This window comes from Oryzias latipes, chromosome 13 (genome assembly GCF_002234675.1).
Source record: "Oryzias latipes chromosome 13, ASM223467v1".
In the NCBI taxonomy this organism is placed as follows: domain Eukaryota; kingdom Metazoa; phylum Chordata; class Actinopteri; order Beloniformes; family Adrianichthyidae; genus Oryzias; species Oryzias latipes.
Genome location: NC_019871.2, coordinates 24,171,607 through 24,189,777, shown reverse-complemented (window position 1 = coordinate 24,189,777; position 18,171 = coordinate 24,171,607). Strand labels below are relative to the sequence as shown.

The 18,171-nt window shown below is 38.8% G+C and overlaps 1 protein-coding gene and 1 long non-coding RNA gene across 6 annotated transcripts in view; one reads left to right on the top strand and one right to left on the bottom strand.

Annotated features, from left to right (window-relative positions):
* LOC110016249 overlaps window positions 1–18,171 on the bottom strand; it is a 74,938-nt gene that overhangs the window by 14,279 nt on the left and 42,488 nt on the right. The window lies entirely within an intron of this gene.
* Window positions 1–18,171, top strand: part of zbbx (zinc finger B-box domain containing) — a 58,977-nt gene that overhangs the window by 3,375 nt on the left and 37,431 nt on the right. For all 5 annotated transcript variants that reach the window (XR_002291564.2, XM_020708420.2, XM_020708419.2 and 2 more), the window contains exons 3-5: window positions 4,154–4,250; window positions 4,340–4,397; window positions 7,147–7,253. Coding sequence is in view for 4 of the 5 variants with exons in the window: in XM_020708420.2 (XP_020564079.1) it covers window positions 4,154–4,250; window positions 4,340–4,397; window positions 7,147–7,253 (262 nt within the window). In the remaining variant the exon portion in view is untranslated. The remainder of the gene's footprint in view (window positions 1–4,153; window positions 4,251–4,339; window positions 4,398–7,146; window positions 7,254–18,171) is intronic.

The following is an 18,171-nucleotide window of genomic DNA, read 5'->3' as shown; positions in this document are numbered from 1 at the left end:
ATATGTATAGATATATAAACAAGTGGGGCTTAATGTATTGATCTTGAGTGAGCTCACATAAAAAAATCATCAAGTTTGAGTTTTTTGTAGAGTCTCAAAAAAATTGTGGCTGTGAACAGGATAAATATTAGTAAAATATAAATAATGATGGTAAAAAACGAACTGAAGTAAGTAAAAGAAAATGAAATGGGTTTGACGGAAAAGGCTAGCATGAGCAAACTGTCTTTGATCGGATCAAAGATCGGATGAGAATTGAACTGTGTACATGCTCCCAGAAAACCTTTTTCCGATTATAACAAACGTTTACATACGCCACACTTTCAGTCGGAATAAATCATTTGGACATGCGCAGAACTCTCTAAGATACCGGAAACGGGAGTAGCAAGTGAACGAACAGAGCTGCTACATAGAGCAAGATGATCTTCTAAACGTGCTTTTGTTATTGTTATGGTTATCATGATGCGCCTGTTCGCTCATAATGTTTTTTTTTTTTTAAATCCGTTTGGTCAGTGCTTTTTTTGTGGCGGAACGGAGCCGGATAAAGGGCTTGGAGTAGGTTAATTTGCGCTAACATCCATGAAGGCAATGCCGCACTGTGCATCTTGGCTTCACGTAAATATGTGGGAATAACATCAGCCTTAACGTTGTCTGGACACGACTGGTAACACAAATCCACGTTTCCATGGTTTCTAAGGACTGAGCGGCATTTCTGCTTTGAATAGCTGCGTCCGCCAGCTCACACACCGCCCCAAAGCCGCTCCTTTGCTTGGGGAGACAGTTCTACCGGGCCCCCCCCCCCACGGCTTAGAAACACGGTTTGCATGCGTGCAGCAGCCGGCCGGTCCTGTTCATGCTCCAAAGCCTCCACACCGTCTATGCATTATGCAAAGCCAGCGCAGTCGTGACTCACGATTGGAATGAACTGTTTACATGCAACAATCGGCATAACCCACCTCTCTTGATCGGAAAGAAATTTTGATCCGAATGAGTCGGATCGGGGCAGAGTATTCTGAACGGCGGGTTTACATGATGCCTTTTTTTCCCCCATCAGGCTATTCCGATAACTTTTGTCCATGTAAACGCAGCTAGTTTTTCTTTCGTTTTAGTCATAGATGAAAAGTGGCCAAATATACCATTTAAACAGTAAATATCAGTGTTTCTGACCTTTTGAATATGCTATAAAAATTCACCAAGTTATTATTCTGAGGGGATAAATGATGGCCCAAACTCTACAAATGGGAAGCGCCAGAAAGATATTACTCTCAAACACACAAAATAAAATTTCATTAAATCACCTCTTTTGGATGCAGGTGGAGGGGGTGACGGTTCTCACTTTATTAGAACAAAACAAAAGTCTTTATGTCAGGCTTAGTTAAAAACACTGATAAAGAAAAAAAAATTACTAACTATTCTGTTTATTTAATACTTTATATTTATTATTTTGACATATATTTTAATACATTCCAAATGAAACCTTAACCTTCCCTGATCTTAATACTCGTTTTTGCTTGTCATCATGTCATGAGCCAGTCCACCTTAAGCCCATCAAAAAAGTAGCCAAAAGTGTGTAGTGGTGTGTATACACAACCCATATCTCCCTCCAAATGATGTTTTATGTTTTGATGTTTACATTTAAAAAATACCATCTATTGATATTTTCACGAAAAAGAAAGTCAGTTTGATTCCCACTTTTCCTTGTTTACCAGTGTTTTTGCACACTTTTTTGTTAGGTTTAATGCTTTAAGCACACATGCTGAATGTTTACAATGATATGACTGTTAATCAAAGATCTGGTTAATGTTGGTTGTAGATGCAGTGACAAGGATTTTATTACAAAATATCAGTCGTGGCTTTAACATTGTAAGAAGAAAAAAAGTTGAGTTGATGAAATATAATTTGTCTGCCTGAATTTACTTTAGCTGCTATCATGCTGTTGCCGTAGTAACTTCCAGGGAAAAAGATTTATGGCACTACGACATGCCCCAGTTTAAATTAGGGTCTGTCCGTCTACTTTCATGACTCTCCGCAGTATAGTGTGTAGTTCTTCACATGCTTTATCAGTGACTGGCATGATTTTTACAGCACATAGATGGAACTAGTTCTTTTATAATGTTTTAACTGGAAGACAACAAATCTTTTTTTTTCCACTTATTTACCACCATTTTGCCCTTAAACTTCCAAACCTTTGCAACGATGGATGTGCATATTGTGCAAGTGTTTTGCCCACAGAGAGTGTGGGCTTGTGTGTTAGCCCGGGGGGCTGTGCTGACAGAGTAGACTCATCCTGGAAGGGGACATTCCCCACTTTGTGATGTCACAATGTGAGAACCCACTCATTTTCGTGGGTTGGGAGGGGCTGATGCTAAGAGCGTAGGTTTCTAGAGGAATACTCAGAAATACGTGAATGGATCAAAATAAGGCTTTGGGGTTGTTTTTAGTGAGGAAGTAAGCCATTGACTAATGTAATTACTCATAATAATACACTTGAAAGCTGAAAAAAGTTGAGTTTGCATGCTTTAGGTCCTGGGAATGCTTTAAAAATAGATTAAAAGATGATTGGAGGGGGACTGTAAGTGCAGATTTTTAATTGGAAAAAGGAAGTCAGCAAAAAAATGTTTGTAATATTTTAATGGAACAGCTTTGATTCAATGTCTAAAAGTTGTCTTTGCAACGTATTTCAGCTATTCTGGGCGCTGTTTAAAAGTTTTGCCAGCAGTTACTAACATTTAAGTAACTCATCAACACTTGCATTCTGAAAGATGCAAAAAAAAAAGATTAAAAAAAATAAAAATAAGGGTTTTATATCACTAGCTTTTTAAAAAAAAATCAAAAAATTCCTTGTGACTGTGTCCATGGTACACAAACTACTTTCAACAAACACAGAGCAAGTACACACAGGAGCAGTGGCATTGCTGTAATTATAGGCACAAGTTTGGAACAATAGCTTTGGTTCTATTGATTGCATTTTAAAATGGAGGACACTGCAATGTTTTGAGACTAAAGTTATTATCCGTACTTGTGTGTGCATGCGTAACTGCGCTTCTGCGAGCCATTTTACCCGTTATTATTGTGAAGTGTGTTTACTCATCTTTTAAGTGGGTGTAATTCAGTGCGTGCCAGTTTGTATTAAACTCCTTAATCTTTGCAACTGCATTCTAAACACATACGCACAAGCCTCACCAGAACAGACACACTCTCTATATCGCCTCTTTTTGCTTGTCCCAAGGCCTCCTGTCAATGCGCAATGACAGGGGTGTGCCTCAGTTGTCACCCCAGGTGACAGTCCAGTTGCCGTGGTGACGTGGGTAGGATGATTACCTGACTCCTACCCTCAGTGTCAGCATGGTGCAGCGGCAACATCAGGGTGCAGGCATCTCTCGCAGTCACATAGTTTCTTACATATTCAGAGCCTGGCTTCCTTTGCCTGACAGGCTGCCAGCTTAATCTAAAATAAACTTCTTTCAAAGACAGGCCGACATAACAATAACATAAATACCATGAAAAATTCAACAACATGAGCCTGAATGACTCACATCTAAATGAGGATCCCTCTGTACACGTTCACTTTTTACTGCTGGCAAGAGTTTTCCCACATAACTTATGTGAGAACTCTTGGATTTTTACATTTTATGACATGTTTAAATGATGCTCCTACATTTTTTAACTTTGCAAACTGTTGTTTTTTTGTTTCTTTAAATTTATGTTGATCCTTTTTGTAGAAAATCCGGGTCAGTAAGTATCCTTCTACCATTTCAGGGCCTTTCGTAAAATTATCCTTCCCATTGATTCAGTGAAATTTATGTATTCATGTATGTTTTTTAAAGTCATGAATAACCATATTTACAGGGTTGTTTTGAGTATCCCATCCATGCTCACTGTTCAGTTATGCAGTGTCTTTAGAAAGGAAAGCTCTCAATGATGATAGTTTCACATGCACTAATGCATTGCACAAGTTAAAAAACAGAGAAGAACAAATCTGGGCGCTTAAAAATAAATTCAGGAGCTTACTTGTGTTTTTATGTACAGAATAATGTAATAAATGCTTTTATGTTACAGGAAAAAATTGCGACAGACCTACTTTCTTGGCCAAACTATGGAAATTATATCATTCTTGATTAGAAAAGTCATAATGCATTTGTACGTGTCTTTTAAGGCTTTCAAGAGGATTTAAATGGGCGTCTGGACAACACATTCCCTTCAACAGCAACTATCCAGCAAACAAGAAAAAAAATGAAAATGTAATCTATAAGGTATCTGAACATTGAACTTTTTTGCTGATTTGTAATTTTGCATTTTATGCAGACAGAAACCCTGCCATTTACTGTATAACTCTATGTAGTCTCAACAGCAAACAGGCAAAGTAAGGATTCGAGTACTGAAGCGCGAATCATTTACAGGTGAGCAAATGCAGCTTCATAAAGTTCAAGGAAAAGACATCTGCATCATAAAAAAAGTCACTTAATAGTTAGATTCAGTCATGTTAAGAGAATGGGTTTCGTTAGATATGCCCTGATTTTTTTAACCTCATGCTATTTAGCTATTAGCCGAAATGCTAAAAAAATGATCTAGCAATTCTGAACACAATTTACTGCACTGAAGAAAATAAGTATTTGGTCACTTGCTGATTTTGTGGGTTTGCCCACCTAAAAGATTTGACAGTCTGTCATCCTAAATCTAAATCACTAAAGTCACACAGAAAATCAAGAAATTTACTTTAAAGATTGTCCATAAATGTATTTGCATTTGGAAATTTGACCTCCTTGTCCTTGACTCACACATCAATTTAACTCCTTTTTTACACACAATTATGTCTTCTTTTGCATTAATATCTATCTATCTACTGTATGTATGTATGTATGTATGTATGTATGTGTCCGTCCGTCCGTCTGTCCGCAGTACAGACCAAAAGTTTGGACACACCTTCTCATTCATTTTGGTCTGTACTGTACATACCGTAATTTCCGGACTATAAGCCGCTACTTTTGTCTTGCGCGCACAGCCCTGCGGCTTATTCAGTGACGCAGCTCATTTGTGGATTTATTTGGCGGCCGCCTTGAACGCACTTTTGGTCTAAGAGCATGGGTTGAATGAATAATCCAACTACAAGCAACTAGCCAATTATTTTCAACACACCTCTCAGCAGCCAAACAGCATGGACGTGACTTCAGGTCTTAGGCACTTCAGTCATGGTTCAACGAAAAGAAACACGCATGCCCAGCCGCATATCAGAATCCTTTGGTGCCATTAGACCCAACGCGCACGTGATCGCCACTACAATATGACGCAGCTTTCAAGTTAAAAGCAATTGTTAAAAGCAGCGTGAAAAAATCCACCATCACTTGGAAAAGCCGGTCAGCTGCGTGACGGAGAGAACAGCGCATGCTCAGTAGTAATTTTACCTCAGAGTAGTAGTGACACTAGCCCATCTTTTTATTAGCCCATCTATTAGCAGCTCCGTAATATACGAGAAGATCTTCTAAACGTACTTTTATTATTGTTATGTTATGGTTATTATGAAGCGCCTGTTCGCTCATTTTATTTTTAATCTGTGTGGTCAGTGCTTTTTTGTGGCAGAACGAAGCCAGTAGAACGGTTAGGTGAAGGCTAACATGCGCTAACAACAACATCTAGCCTGGATGAACATGAATCGATGCGGGAAATGCCGCAATCTGCAGCTTGGGTGCACGTAAATATGTGGGAATAACATCAGCCTTTATTTTGTCGGGACACGACTGGAAACACAAATCCACGTCATTATTTGAACAGTTTCTAAGGACTGAGCGGAATTTTTCTTTGAAAAGCTCACACCGCCCCAAAGCCGGCGTGTGAGCTGGAGACATGTTCTCCTGCTGCCCGTTCACATAGAGCTGCGGGACAGATGGCAGTCTGAGGGCTCCCACGCGTAACAATGCATCCTCTTTCGCCCCTCATCCACAAAACGTACAGCATTAAGTCCGATTGCTCTGCACGGACATGATTCGCTCCATCCACCGGCAGCCACGCGCAGCGATCGGGCGCAATGGGGACGAAGCGCTACTCTCTGGAGCCGCCCTCGCGAGGCGTGTCGGAGAAGATAAGAAGGGGAGACAAGTATCCCACGGGGCGAGGGCGGAGCGCATAGGCGTCCGCGGAGCAACAGTGTGTCACTGTTGTGGAAGGAAACTTCTGGCACACGCGCGCGCGTATCGCGCTTTTCAATCGCCGCAGCTTTATTTTACTGGTATGTTTTTTTAACCAGCCCTGTGACTACCATAATGCTGCTGCGACACAAGCGGAAGGAGAAGAGACCTGCTCTCCCGTTCTCCTCTCCATCCACTGCTGCTCCTTGCTCATTCTTTAAACACGTACAACGGTGTGGCGTCCCGGGGCTTAGCCCCGCCTTAAGCCCCTAAGACTCATCGGAAATGGGGAATCGCGGGTGTAAATTTCCTCATCATAACTGAGGGATGTAATGTTGATTATATGGTTACTGTTTGTAATTTTATGTATGATACCTCGATTTTCAATAATTAAAAAAAACAAAAAAACAATAACCATAACTGAGGAACTTGTGAACAGAAGTGAGGTGCATGCTGTTTGGCAGATGTGGGTGTCTTCAAATACACGAGCTGACGCTATGATGATTCTTTTCCACAGTGAGGTTTAAAGCTGTATCCATTCTGTGAGTTAGGACATGCTTTGTCAGGCTGGCCACGTTGCTTAATGCATGCGGCTTGTACGCTGATGCGGCTTATGTATGTAAGAAGGAAGCTCAACACGTGAAAATGTGCGGGTATGGCTTGTAATCGGGTGCGCTCTATAACCCGGAAATTAAGGTATATATTCTTTAAAGTGGATTTCTGGACATTCTTTGTGATTTTATATCTCTCAATGTTGAAATGAACCTATTATTAAGTTGACAAATACTTATTTAAATACTTATCCTCTACTGAGTGAGGCCATTCAAAATGTGTGCGTTAGTGTTATAAGTGCATTGAGTTGACATGTAGGAATTTCAGGACGCAGTAGAAACATGGACAATGTTGTTTACACAAAATGCCCAATGGTTTTAAACTCGTAAGTTTTACAGTTATGCCTTCAGTTCCCGTTTCATGAAATCAGATCTTTGAGGCTGCTCTCATTTTGAATATACTCGTCCATTTTCAGACCTGCTTCAGCCCCCCCCTCCACGTTCTGTTGGTCAACTGACAGTGAGAAGAAACAGAGTAAAGGAAACGATCTGTGGACCCTGTGAGGTGAAGACTGCAGGGTTGGTACGTGTTAACAAACTGTACACAAAACACTGAAGGTTTTATTCTTAGGAGCAACATTCGTTTTGTATTTTACTTCAGTAACTTTTGGTTTTTGGATCATAACCGAACATTTGCTTTTGAATCACTTTCATGTCTTAATTGACTGAACTTCAGCTAAACAAACACTGACATGCAAATGGCGTTCCATTTCTGGTTACAAACACTATAACATAAAGATGAGAGCAAGTCCATTCATGTTTGTCCTCAATATGTGTTATATTACCCTCCTCCCAGGCAAAGTCTAGCACAGGAGCCTTCGTCGTGATTCAGCTGCCATTTATGTCATGTCACCTGTTGGTCATTAAATTACCCATTTCCACCTTTCTGTCCTGTCCCTGTATTTCCTTTAGACTCCCTCTTCAGTCGCCATGTTTAGCTGTTTTTTTTCACTTCTCTGCTTCACGTTCGCTGTGCCTCACTCGTCCTATCTGATTGTCTGTCTCTGTGTTTGTCTTTTTACTGATAGCAGTTTAGTTGGGGCCATTCATCAATGCTTGAGGCTTTCAAAGCTGCTGCTCAGTCTTGCTTACTCCTGAGTCACTTCTGCTCAAGAAGAGGAACCCTGCTGTGTAACTGTATTTGTGAATAGAAAGGAAAAGGGTGTATTTTATAAACTGTCGCTAAAAAAAAGACAGCATTGTTCTCTTTGCAATGCTGTGTAGTTCTTCAATTCTGAGAAGATAAAACTATTTTCTTAAAATATTATATTTTGTAGAGATACTTGATTATATATGTCAGATGATTAATGTGTAAAAAGGCAAATTATCCATGAATTTAAATAAAACATCTAACGTTACTCTTACTATAACACCACAGTGCCTGTAAACACATTAACCTGATGCCGTCAGTTTAGTTGCCTGTTTGCACCATATACACACTGTAAATTTCTGCCTCTTTTACTTACAAAGCATGCTGTTTACCTTTAAAGCTAACATTTACTCACAGTTCTTGATGTTATGCGGACTGCTAGCTGAGGATTGCATGCCCTTGGTTTTTATATACGTCTATGGTGTAGTAAGCTCATGCTGTTAAAGCAAAAACACAGTTTGTTGTTTGCGCTGCAAAAACCACCAATTTAAAGCCACTGAAGGCAACATGTAGAAAACTTAGTTGATTTGCATGCAACTTCAAAAATCACTTGTAAGCCTTAATCTTTATGCACACATTTGAAAAGCTTCCTTTGCAAAAAAAACAGTTTATCATATACTTACTTTAAAACATTGACAAATACTGAAAAGACCGTTTTTATTTTACTGTGACTTTTCCCAGATGCATAAAGCCAAGTTCTGAATAACATGAGGATGAACCTCTCTAAACACCTTTAAAATGAACTAGAACTGAGATATAGGCCAGCCTTTTTCATCCATCATCACCACCTGACTTCAGCAGTTCCATTGAGCTAGAATTTGTCAAAAAAAGTCAATAAATATGCAGCTTTATAGCAGAATTAAAATCTGTCAAAGCTGCAGAGGATATTAAAACCTGAGTTTAACATCTGCCTGGAAGTGTGTTGGGATTACCGTAGGTCTCACAATAACTGTTTCTAGACGGTGTGTGTCATACTTAACCAAGTACCAAATGCGTGGATATAGGTTTGTCCTATGTCACCATGACCCAAATCTCCCAGTAAAATATAATATAAATCTATGGAATTGACTGACTTATGATTCAGAGAGACTGCAAGATTAAGAACGTGAGCGGTTGGCAGAATAGCAAGACAAACACAATGCAGAGATGAAGGATAAGGAAAGTTAACCAACAGGTTCAAACTTTTCTTCTTTGTTCTAGTTCAATATTTTATATAATTGAGGACTTTTGATTGTAATAAAATGTGACCATTTGCATGAGAACAGCACTGAAAGGCTAAATACAAGCACACAGACTGCACACACAGCAGTCACGAAAATAACTTTACATGAATCCGTAACATGTAATTTAATGACAATTACAAGAGACAGTCACAGGAGTTGTTGCTGTTCTATGTAAAACATCTCTTAAGCTAGCGTTCGACAAAGAACAACAACAATGACCAAGATCCTTTCAGCAAATGGGAGCCCACAACACGCACCAAAACACCACACGCTGCTTGCGGCGTAATTTGGATCTAAAGTGTATTCAAGGCTCTTCAAAAATGATTATTTTTTGTTTGAAGAAGAAAAAAAAAAGCTTTACAAAACTCCTTTATCTACTTTTGTTTAATTTGCTTCTCCATGTTTTCATCGCACATCTGTTTTTGTAAGAACTAATCAAGTCCAGAAGCAGAATTTATCAAATGAAAAAAAAAGACTTCAGAATCTTCAGAACAACTAGAGAAGTAAATGTTTTTTGGTGGTACACCCCACCATTTTCATACATTAAGACACAAATATATGCTGCAGAAAAATAGAAGAGAATAAAAATGAGTATACGTCACTACCAAATCTGAGTCCCTGTTTGGTCAAAGTTCAACTGGTGTAATTTTCAGCGCGATTAAAAACTTGCGTAAAGGGTCAATGCGAGACTTTTGAATGTGGAAGCCCAAAACGCGGATATACACGTGCTTACATAGACTTTTCATTGAAAGTGGTTGCTGTAATGCAAATCTCCGAGCCTGGTGTGAACGTAGCATTAGTCGAACTATGTGACACATAAAGGTTTTTCCCAGTAAAAGACATCTGATGGTAAATGTTTCACATGGACAGATAAAAAATACTTTTATCATTTAAGATTTTAGAGTAAGAATGGTTACAGACATTGACTTTCAGAAAATGGGTCCTCATTTTTTACAGGTTAATTGTAAAAAAAATGACCAAAATTGCCCACAAAATGTAAATCTGATGAAGAACCTACAGTGTGACAGAAGGGGCTACAGCATTTTGTGGTAAACAAGTGCAGCATTGACCTGTTATGACACAAATAGGGCTTTTTTTAAACACTTATTTCAACAAAATCTGATGCATGACTGACATATAATTTCCTATTAAACCGGATCAATGGATCAACCGCATGTTTGCATTTTTACAGAGAAGTTCTCATGAAAGCATAAACATTTTTAAATCTGAAAATGTTTTGGTTTCTTCCCATTTTCAGATTTGACCATGTTCTTTACTGAAATCCCCAAACAGTTTTATAAATGAGACCCCTGTTCAGTTCAGCTATCCTGTCTTTGGCTTTTTGCTCCGTCCACTAAGGCTGAGCACATTTCCTAAACTTGCTGATACAAGTCCTTTTTTTTCTCCCTCTGCTGAGACTTATAGATACTTTATATATGAATTATAATAAGTTCCCTTAAGATGCATTCAGTCAGTCACAGTTAACTGTGCATGACACACACACACACACATCGCTTGTGCAAATGCACAGGTTTACACAGGACCTTCCTTCAATGCTCGCACACCTTGCATTAGAAGAATCCCTTTCAACACTACCTATTCCTGTCAGAGCTGGTTGGGATTAAAGGACAGAAGCTATTTATTTATAGTTTTAAGTCTTTACAAATACAGTCTCCACTTCCCTCTGTAAGAAATTGTAAACTAGCACATTATGTTCACACTGACCAATTCAAGATAATGCTTGTTGGAACCCACACATTTTCATATTTATATGTACTGTAGATGTGTTTTTAAAGGAATTTTCTTCTCTGTCACACTCTTACACATACTCCCTTCTGGAGACTCTGATAGTGCTGTCTCTGCTTCAAAGTGTGCTGAATGTACTAAAATCCACTGCTTTGGATGTTTTATCAACTTCCACCAGAAGGGGGCGTTAAAGCTCCACAACACAATCGCTGCTCAGGTGGGCAGTGTCACTTTGGAACACATCTCTCCTTACTTTGTCTTTGTCTCTCCCTTTTTCTGTTCATCAAATTCCTAATTATATATTTGCTGGCCATTTTCCTTTTTGAACCAGTCAGTTTTTTCCCTTTTGTCTTCAAACATGAACATAGAGTCCGTTTTTTAACTTTACTTTCGCCTAGAAGCCCCTCACCACAGCAAGATATTCAAACCCATTCACACAAGGGCTGGGCGGGGAAAGTTCAGTACTAATTTCAGTTCTGAAATGTCATTTTGTTGGATAAAAATATTATTGCATTGAAGGACAGGCTTCTCTGCAGTAAACAGATTCTCAGTAAAATCGGAATTCTTTAAACTAAAGTTAATAGTTGCAATCATGCCAATGCACGTCTCTGGAGGGACTGATGGGCTGCAGACCCCTCACATGCATTCTGGAGAAACTCATATCCATAGAACACTTAAGTTTATCCCCTTTCTGATTTAACAGCTGTGAGAGTAACTATAAAAAATGTAAAAGGACTATTTAACACGGTTGTTGGTTGTTGTTTGACTTTTGGCATATCCCTTTAGGGGTCGCCATGTCATAATAACCTTTACTGATTCGCACAGGTGGTTTGGCAGAATTTTTTATGCCGGATGCCCTTCTGGACACAACCCTGTATTTCATCCGGGCAGGGGACCAGCACGGGGAAATCCAGATTTGGGCCCCCTTGTGGCTACATAGTTAGGCAGTCGTGAAGGGTCTTCCCTGAGGACCCAGACTAGATGAAGCTCATCATACCCCCTGGGAAACTTACCCTGGTTTCCCATGCGCCAGTCCTACATGCAGCCATTTAAGCTAGTTTGCATGGTTCTTAGTGCTTCTGTCAAAAAGCAAGAAAGTAACTGAGTTCCCTTGAAAAAGACTTTTCTCCTTTATGCACCTCTTGTTCTCGCCAGTGAAAGTTTGAGCTGTGAATAAAAAAAATAAAAAAAAGATGAGCACTGCCACTTCTCCAGGCACTTTTTCCAAAGAAAAAAATAAACTGTTTTGTAACAATATTTTCAACCCAAACATGCAGTAAAAACTGACAAATTCCTAGCTGATGTTAAGTATTGCCAAATAATGTCCCAGTTCTTTATTTGGTTTTATTTTGAAAATGTCTGCATTGGTCTTTTATTGTGCACACATCAAAGAATTAAGATGGTGAAAAAGTAGAGTGTGCCATAATAATTAAAAAGAATGCAGGAAATGACCTAGAAATCTGCTGAAATCTAGTATCATACTAAAAAAAAAGAAAAATAATAATATTAGTTTATTTCATCCCATGTATTCCAGAAAAAAACCTTAAATGCAAAGCAGAAATATTCTGCATTACATTTTTAAGGGTTATTTGTTCTACTTATACATCAAAAATGTTTTTTAAAGTGTCACATAGACTATTTGCGAAAACATTAGAAACTTCATGTAATATTAACCAATTTTACTTTGAGGTTTATTTTCATCTTTACTGTTATGCTTTCCAGAAGCCTCCCAATGTAATTCCGTGTCAATGCACTCATGCGTCGTACTGACAAATGACATGTTCGACAGATCCATCTTTGCATTTAAAACTATTTTATTTTGAACTTTTGCACGAACTTGGTGGCGTAGCCTTTTAAATTTAAGTGTACTATACATTTTTGGAGTTTGTTTTGGCTTTAATGTTTCCCTGTTCCATTTTTTTTCTTTGGTAATGGTTTGTAAACAGATGCATGCCCATTATCAGACAGCATACATACATTAGCATTGCCAATAATGCACTAACTTTTAATGTGAATAACAACTGAAGATATTAAGAGAGCAATAAAATAGTGACAGGTGGAAGAACATGAACTGATTATTTTATAATTGCATATATAACAACCATAAGTTACTGTGTAACCATTGAGTTAGCTATCTGCAAGATTATAATATATCACATTAGAGCCTGAGCAGTATTCAAAATACTAACAATCAAAATTCTACTAATAACCCATTTCTAGGATAAATCATGCGGTTGGCAAAACAAAAAGACTACATAACATAAAAAACTGCAATGTTATGATTATGCAAGATTATTGCTTTACAAGGTAAATCTTAAAAAGAATGTTTAACGGCTCTAGGTCCAAAAGAGACATGATGAAGTAAAGCTGTTTATCATCAGCAAAGATGTGAAAATCGCATTTGTCTATTTTAATTAACTCCCTAACAGTCAACATATAAAAGTATTGGCCCTAAAATTGATTCTAGAGGTTTTTCCCAAAGTGTATTTGTTGGATCCAAAAGCGTAGGTATTCATGCTTAAAAAAATCTTTAATCTGTTTGACAGAAATAAAACCATTTGAGACATATACCCTAGAGGAGAGTTTCCCAATCTTGGTCCTCGGAGAACACTGTCTTGCATTTTTTTCAACCCTACCTTGTTCAAACACACCTGCCTTTGTTGACAGTCATTGTCAGGCTTCTGCAAAGCCTGATAATGAGCTGAGGTGTGCATAAGCAGGGCAACATGAACAACATGCAGGACAGTGTGCCTCGAGGACCAGGGCTGGGAAACACTGCCTTAGAGGCCCTCCAGACTTCTAAGAGTCTGTTCTCAAAATGGTGTAATTTACTGTATGAAAGGTATAAGATCTGTATTGGTAGCAACCGGACAGAAGCGTCTGTGAGTCCTTAGTTACCTCTGAGGTATTTGACATTTTTAGAAGAGCTGTGGTTTGTCCTAGAATCAGTTGAAGATTTTTCCAGTATACTGTATATTATTTGCTTTAAAATTCATGTAATTGAAAAAAAATAACTGTTTCTATGAAATTACCTAAAATCACAAGTTGGATATAAGTTGATAACTGTCAGTATGAGATTATTCCAACTTCAAGACAGGGTGTCTTATCTGGAAGTAGCCATCAGAAGATGGTACACTGTGGTCATAAAGGGATGGACATGGTCAGCAACAATACTTCTGCTAGACTGTTGTGTTGTAATGATGCTTAATAGTATAAAGGGGGCCCAAAGTGTGCCAAGAAACCATCCCCCACACCATGACACCACCAGTCTAAACGGTTTATACAAATCCAAATGCAAATACATGCTTTCAATGTTGCTAACGCCAAATTATGACCCTATCATATGGATGTCACAGCAGAAATGGAGACACATCAGTCCGAGCAATGTTTTTTTTAAATGTGCTTTAGTCCAAATTTACTGCTGTAACCCATCTGCCTCAAGGTTGGACGTGTTTTGCGTTCTGAGATGATCCTCTGCAGACCTCGGTAGTAACGAGTGGTTATTTGAGTTCCTGTTGCCCTTCTATCAGCTGGAACCAGTCTGTCCGTTTTCCTCTGACCTCTGGCATCAACAAGGCATTTCTGCCCTCAGAATAGCCGCTCACTGGATATTTTCTCTTTTTCTGTCCATTCTCTGTAAACCCTAGAGATGGTTGTGGGTGAAAATCCCAGTAGATCAACAGTCTCTGAAATACTCAGACCACAACCATACCACGTTCAAAATCACATCAATCACTTTTTTCTACATTCTGATGCTTGGTTTGAACTGGAGCAGATTGTCTCGACCATGTTTACATGCCTAAATGCATTAAGGTAATGCCATGGGATTGGCTGATTATAAATTTGCGTTAATTAGCAGTTGGACAAGTAGGCCAATAAAGTGGCCAGTGAGTGTGTATTAGTGTTAATCCATCACTTAAGAAAAAAAAAAAAAACTTAAAGAATGAAATAATACTTTCTGAATGATGTCTTCCTCGTTACAAATCATATAATATAGGAACAAATGTAGATGTACATGGCTAAGTTTTCACAAAAAGAGTTCATTCTCTGTTCTTCGCAAAGATGAATCAAAATTATCCCTGAAAGAAATTTCAGTAAGACAACTCATGCAGTAAATACATTTATTTTCACATTCATTTAGTTTAGCATAAGGCTCCGTTTAATTACATTAGACAAGATCTCCATAAAACGTTTAGGTAGTAAACTACCCCAACGGAGCTCACAGGTAGAAGCCGGGGAGGAGGGTGGGGCGACGAATGCAGCGCTTGCGGTAAAAGAAGAGACGGGAAAAACTTGCACACCTGGACTTAAATAGGACACTGTACCGGTGAGTTGATTATTGAACCGCCCTAGGGAGGAGTAACCAAAATAAAACGCACTGCTTGAGTAGTCTGCCTGAAATGCTCCCAAGGTCGCTCACGTCTACAAGATCTTTCATAATACTGCCACTTCTGTGCTTTTAATGTGTTTTTATTATCCCATTGAAATATATAATACACTAAGAAATATCTGTCTTTGTTAGAGAAAGAAAAAAAATATCTTCAATTTAAGGGCAACTAAGTGGCTTTTATTTTAGAATTTCATACATTTACCAGGGAGTTTAATTTTTATGCTGTTTTTGTTACATTTTTCATTCAACAAGTTTCAAAGTATTTCTTGATGCCAAATGAAACATTGCTTTTATCCATGAACATATGAAAATAGTTTTGAATATCCACAGCATAAAGTAACAGATGAACTACATTTCACAACAGTTCACTCGCTGTGACAGAGCAGTAGAAAGATATCAAACAAGCCTCTACATTGTGTCAGCTCCATCTCAGCACCTTGGGAGTCAGTCGAGAAGACTTCAAACACACCCTAATTGACACGATATCCACAGGCTGTATCTACAGGCAGGCTTGTGAACTGCATGTACCTTGGACTAAAAAAAAACTCCTTCCAGCAGAGCAGGTCTGGTAAGAACGGTTAGATTGACATTTCAAACTTCTTTCACAGCAGATCTCAGTTGACCTCCTTCACATGCAGTCATTCAAAACAGAAGGGGCTGAAAAATTCAAACTAGTATTGAACTTACTTGTTTGACTTCAAAGAAAAGTACTTTTTAGATCATACAAAGTTAGGATAACACAAAAAATGTTTGTTTTTTTTACAAATTTTTACATCTTGGGTATCTGAAAAAATGATTAAGCATTTTATTAACGTTTTCTATCTTTAGTTTCTTGTGTGATTTAATGAAACAAGGGGAAGACCACTATAATGTGATCTATTTTCTTTAAAATACCACAATTGTTATTTATACATAAATTTACTATAATGTACATTTGTAAGGCCACAGTTTAGACAACATCTTTTATCATTTTAATTAAAAAGCAAGAATTTTCTTTGACCTGGAATTTGTTTGACCTTATTTCTAGAAATTGGTATTTTAGAAGGGAAAAAAAATGTTGCCAGTGTAGCAGGTTGGATATTCACGTCATTCTAAGTCAGGTGATGGAGGGGGCCTGTGTGTGTCATAAACAAAACTAGCAATAAATAAATAAAAAGGTCTAGCCATATTCAGAGGCATATATCTTAGTGATACTCTCAAGAACAGGTGAGAAAAAAAAGGAGTGGCTCTAAAGACCAGGGGCCTCATTTATAAACGTTGCGTACGCACAAAAGAAAGCGTACGCCACTCTCTACGCAATAGCTGAGATTTACAAAAAGCAATACGCCAGAGCATACTTGACGGGAAAATGTGCGGTCCTTCACGCAAGCTCTGACCCAGACGTACGCACAAAAACGGATGAAATGACAAACGGCGACGCCGTCGGCAGATGGAAGAAACACGTGAAAGTGAAAATGACAATACTGCCTCTCATAAATAACATGAAGACTTCACAAAGCAAGTCTTACAATTAACAGCCTACACGAACACCCGTTTGATCAATCAGCAGTGAAACAAAAAAAAAAATCAAACAAAAACTACAACAGAAATTCAAATGAACACTTATTTGCAAAAAGAAAAGTGAAATATGTTCTGCAATATTGGCATGTTGTGCAATTCATCCTCATAAATAATATAGTTAACAGAACGAAATAATGTATAAAACACATATTCCCGTCAATGTGTCCGTCTGGCGGAGCAGATATAGGTGCAATTAGACAGACAGACAAACGGACATATTAATTGTCCCCTGGGGAAAGTTGTTTTCATGGTAAAACATTTCTTCATAAGCTACAGAATTATGGTATTCATGCATATGCCTTTAGTTTGTTTTATTTTTGATAAAACAATGGCGTATGTCTCAACCATTCAGAAAGCAACAAGAAATTACATATGCGCTGATCAATTTCCCATTTCCACGTCGATTATTACCGACATCTGTAGCTTGTCAGATGTAATTAAATGGATGGAAATCAAATGCCCCATCACAGTGCGTAATGACGCACAATGGCTGATCTTGCACTCTTAGAAGATGTGGCAAATGGAAGATTTTGGAGTGAACGCATCTTTAGACAGCAAGAAAACTTGCTGGCAAACGAGGACGAGTGGCTTATGAGCCGGTTCCGACTTCCTCGAGCCGTACTGTTGGCGCTTTTGGGGGTGTGTCACCCGGTGCATCTGGCGCGTCGTGTCCCCCTCCGCCTCAGTCACCACTCCACTTAAGGGATTCCCCAATTATTGCCGCCAGTCTGTCATCAAGAGGGGTCAGCTCCGGTGTTCCGCCCCCCCCCCACACCCCCACACGTGGCAGACACACTCTGGCGATGCAGCGCCAGACGTTTTTTCGCCTCGACTTTGATGTCCGACCATTTCTTTTTTATTTCGGCCACGGTCCGAGGTTGTGAGGCTACAGCATTTACGGCGTCTGCCACCGTTTGCCGCTCACGTGCCTTTTTGCCATTAGTAATGCCCACACTGTGCCCTCCAAACAACACTTTTCTCCTCTTTTCCACCTCGCCAATGATAACTTCTACTTCACATTTTGTGAAGTTACGTTTTTTTTGATTTCCTTTCTGTGTTTGCCATGGTTTCGCAATCAATGAATATTCATTTGTGGGCGTTTCATGGACTATTTATGGGCAACTATGGGCGTGTCATGAAGCCGCAAAAGCTGCACTACATTTAGGATTGGTTGTGATTTATTAAGGGAAAGATGCGTAGGATGTGCGTGATTGTTCTGATTTATCTCTTAAATTCTCTCAGTTCTAACAAAAATACCAGCTAAAGCTCGTCTTTAGCGGTGTAGCTTTCCACAGAGTCCGGTATCAGACCGTGGAACAAGTGAACAAAACAATGAAGCTCAGAGACGCGAGTCTGTCTGCGTTCGGCGGCT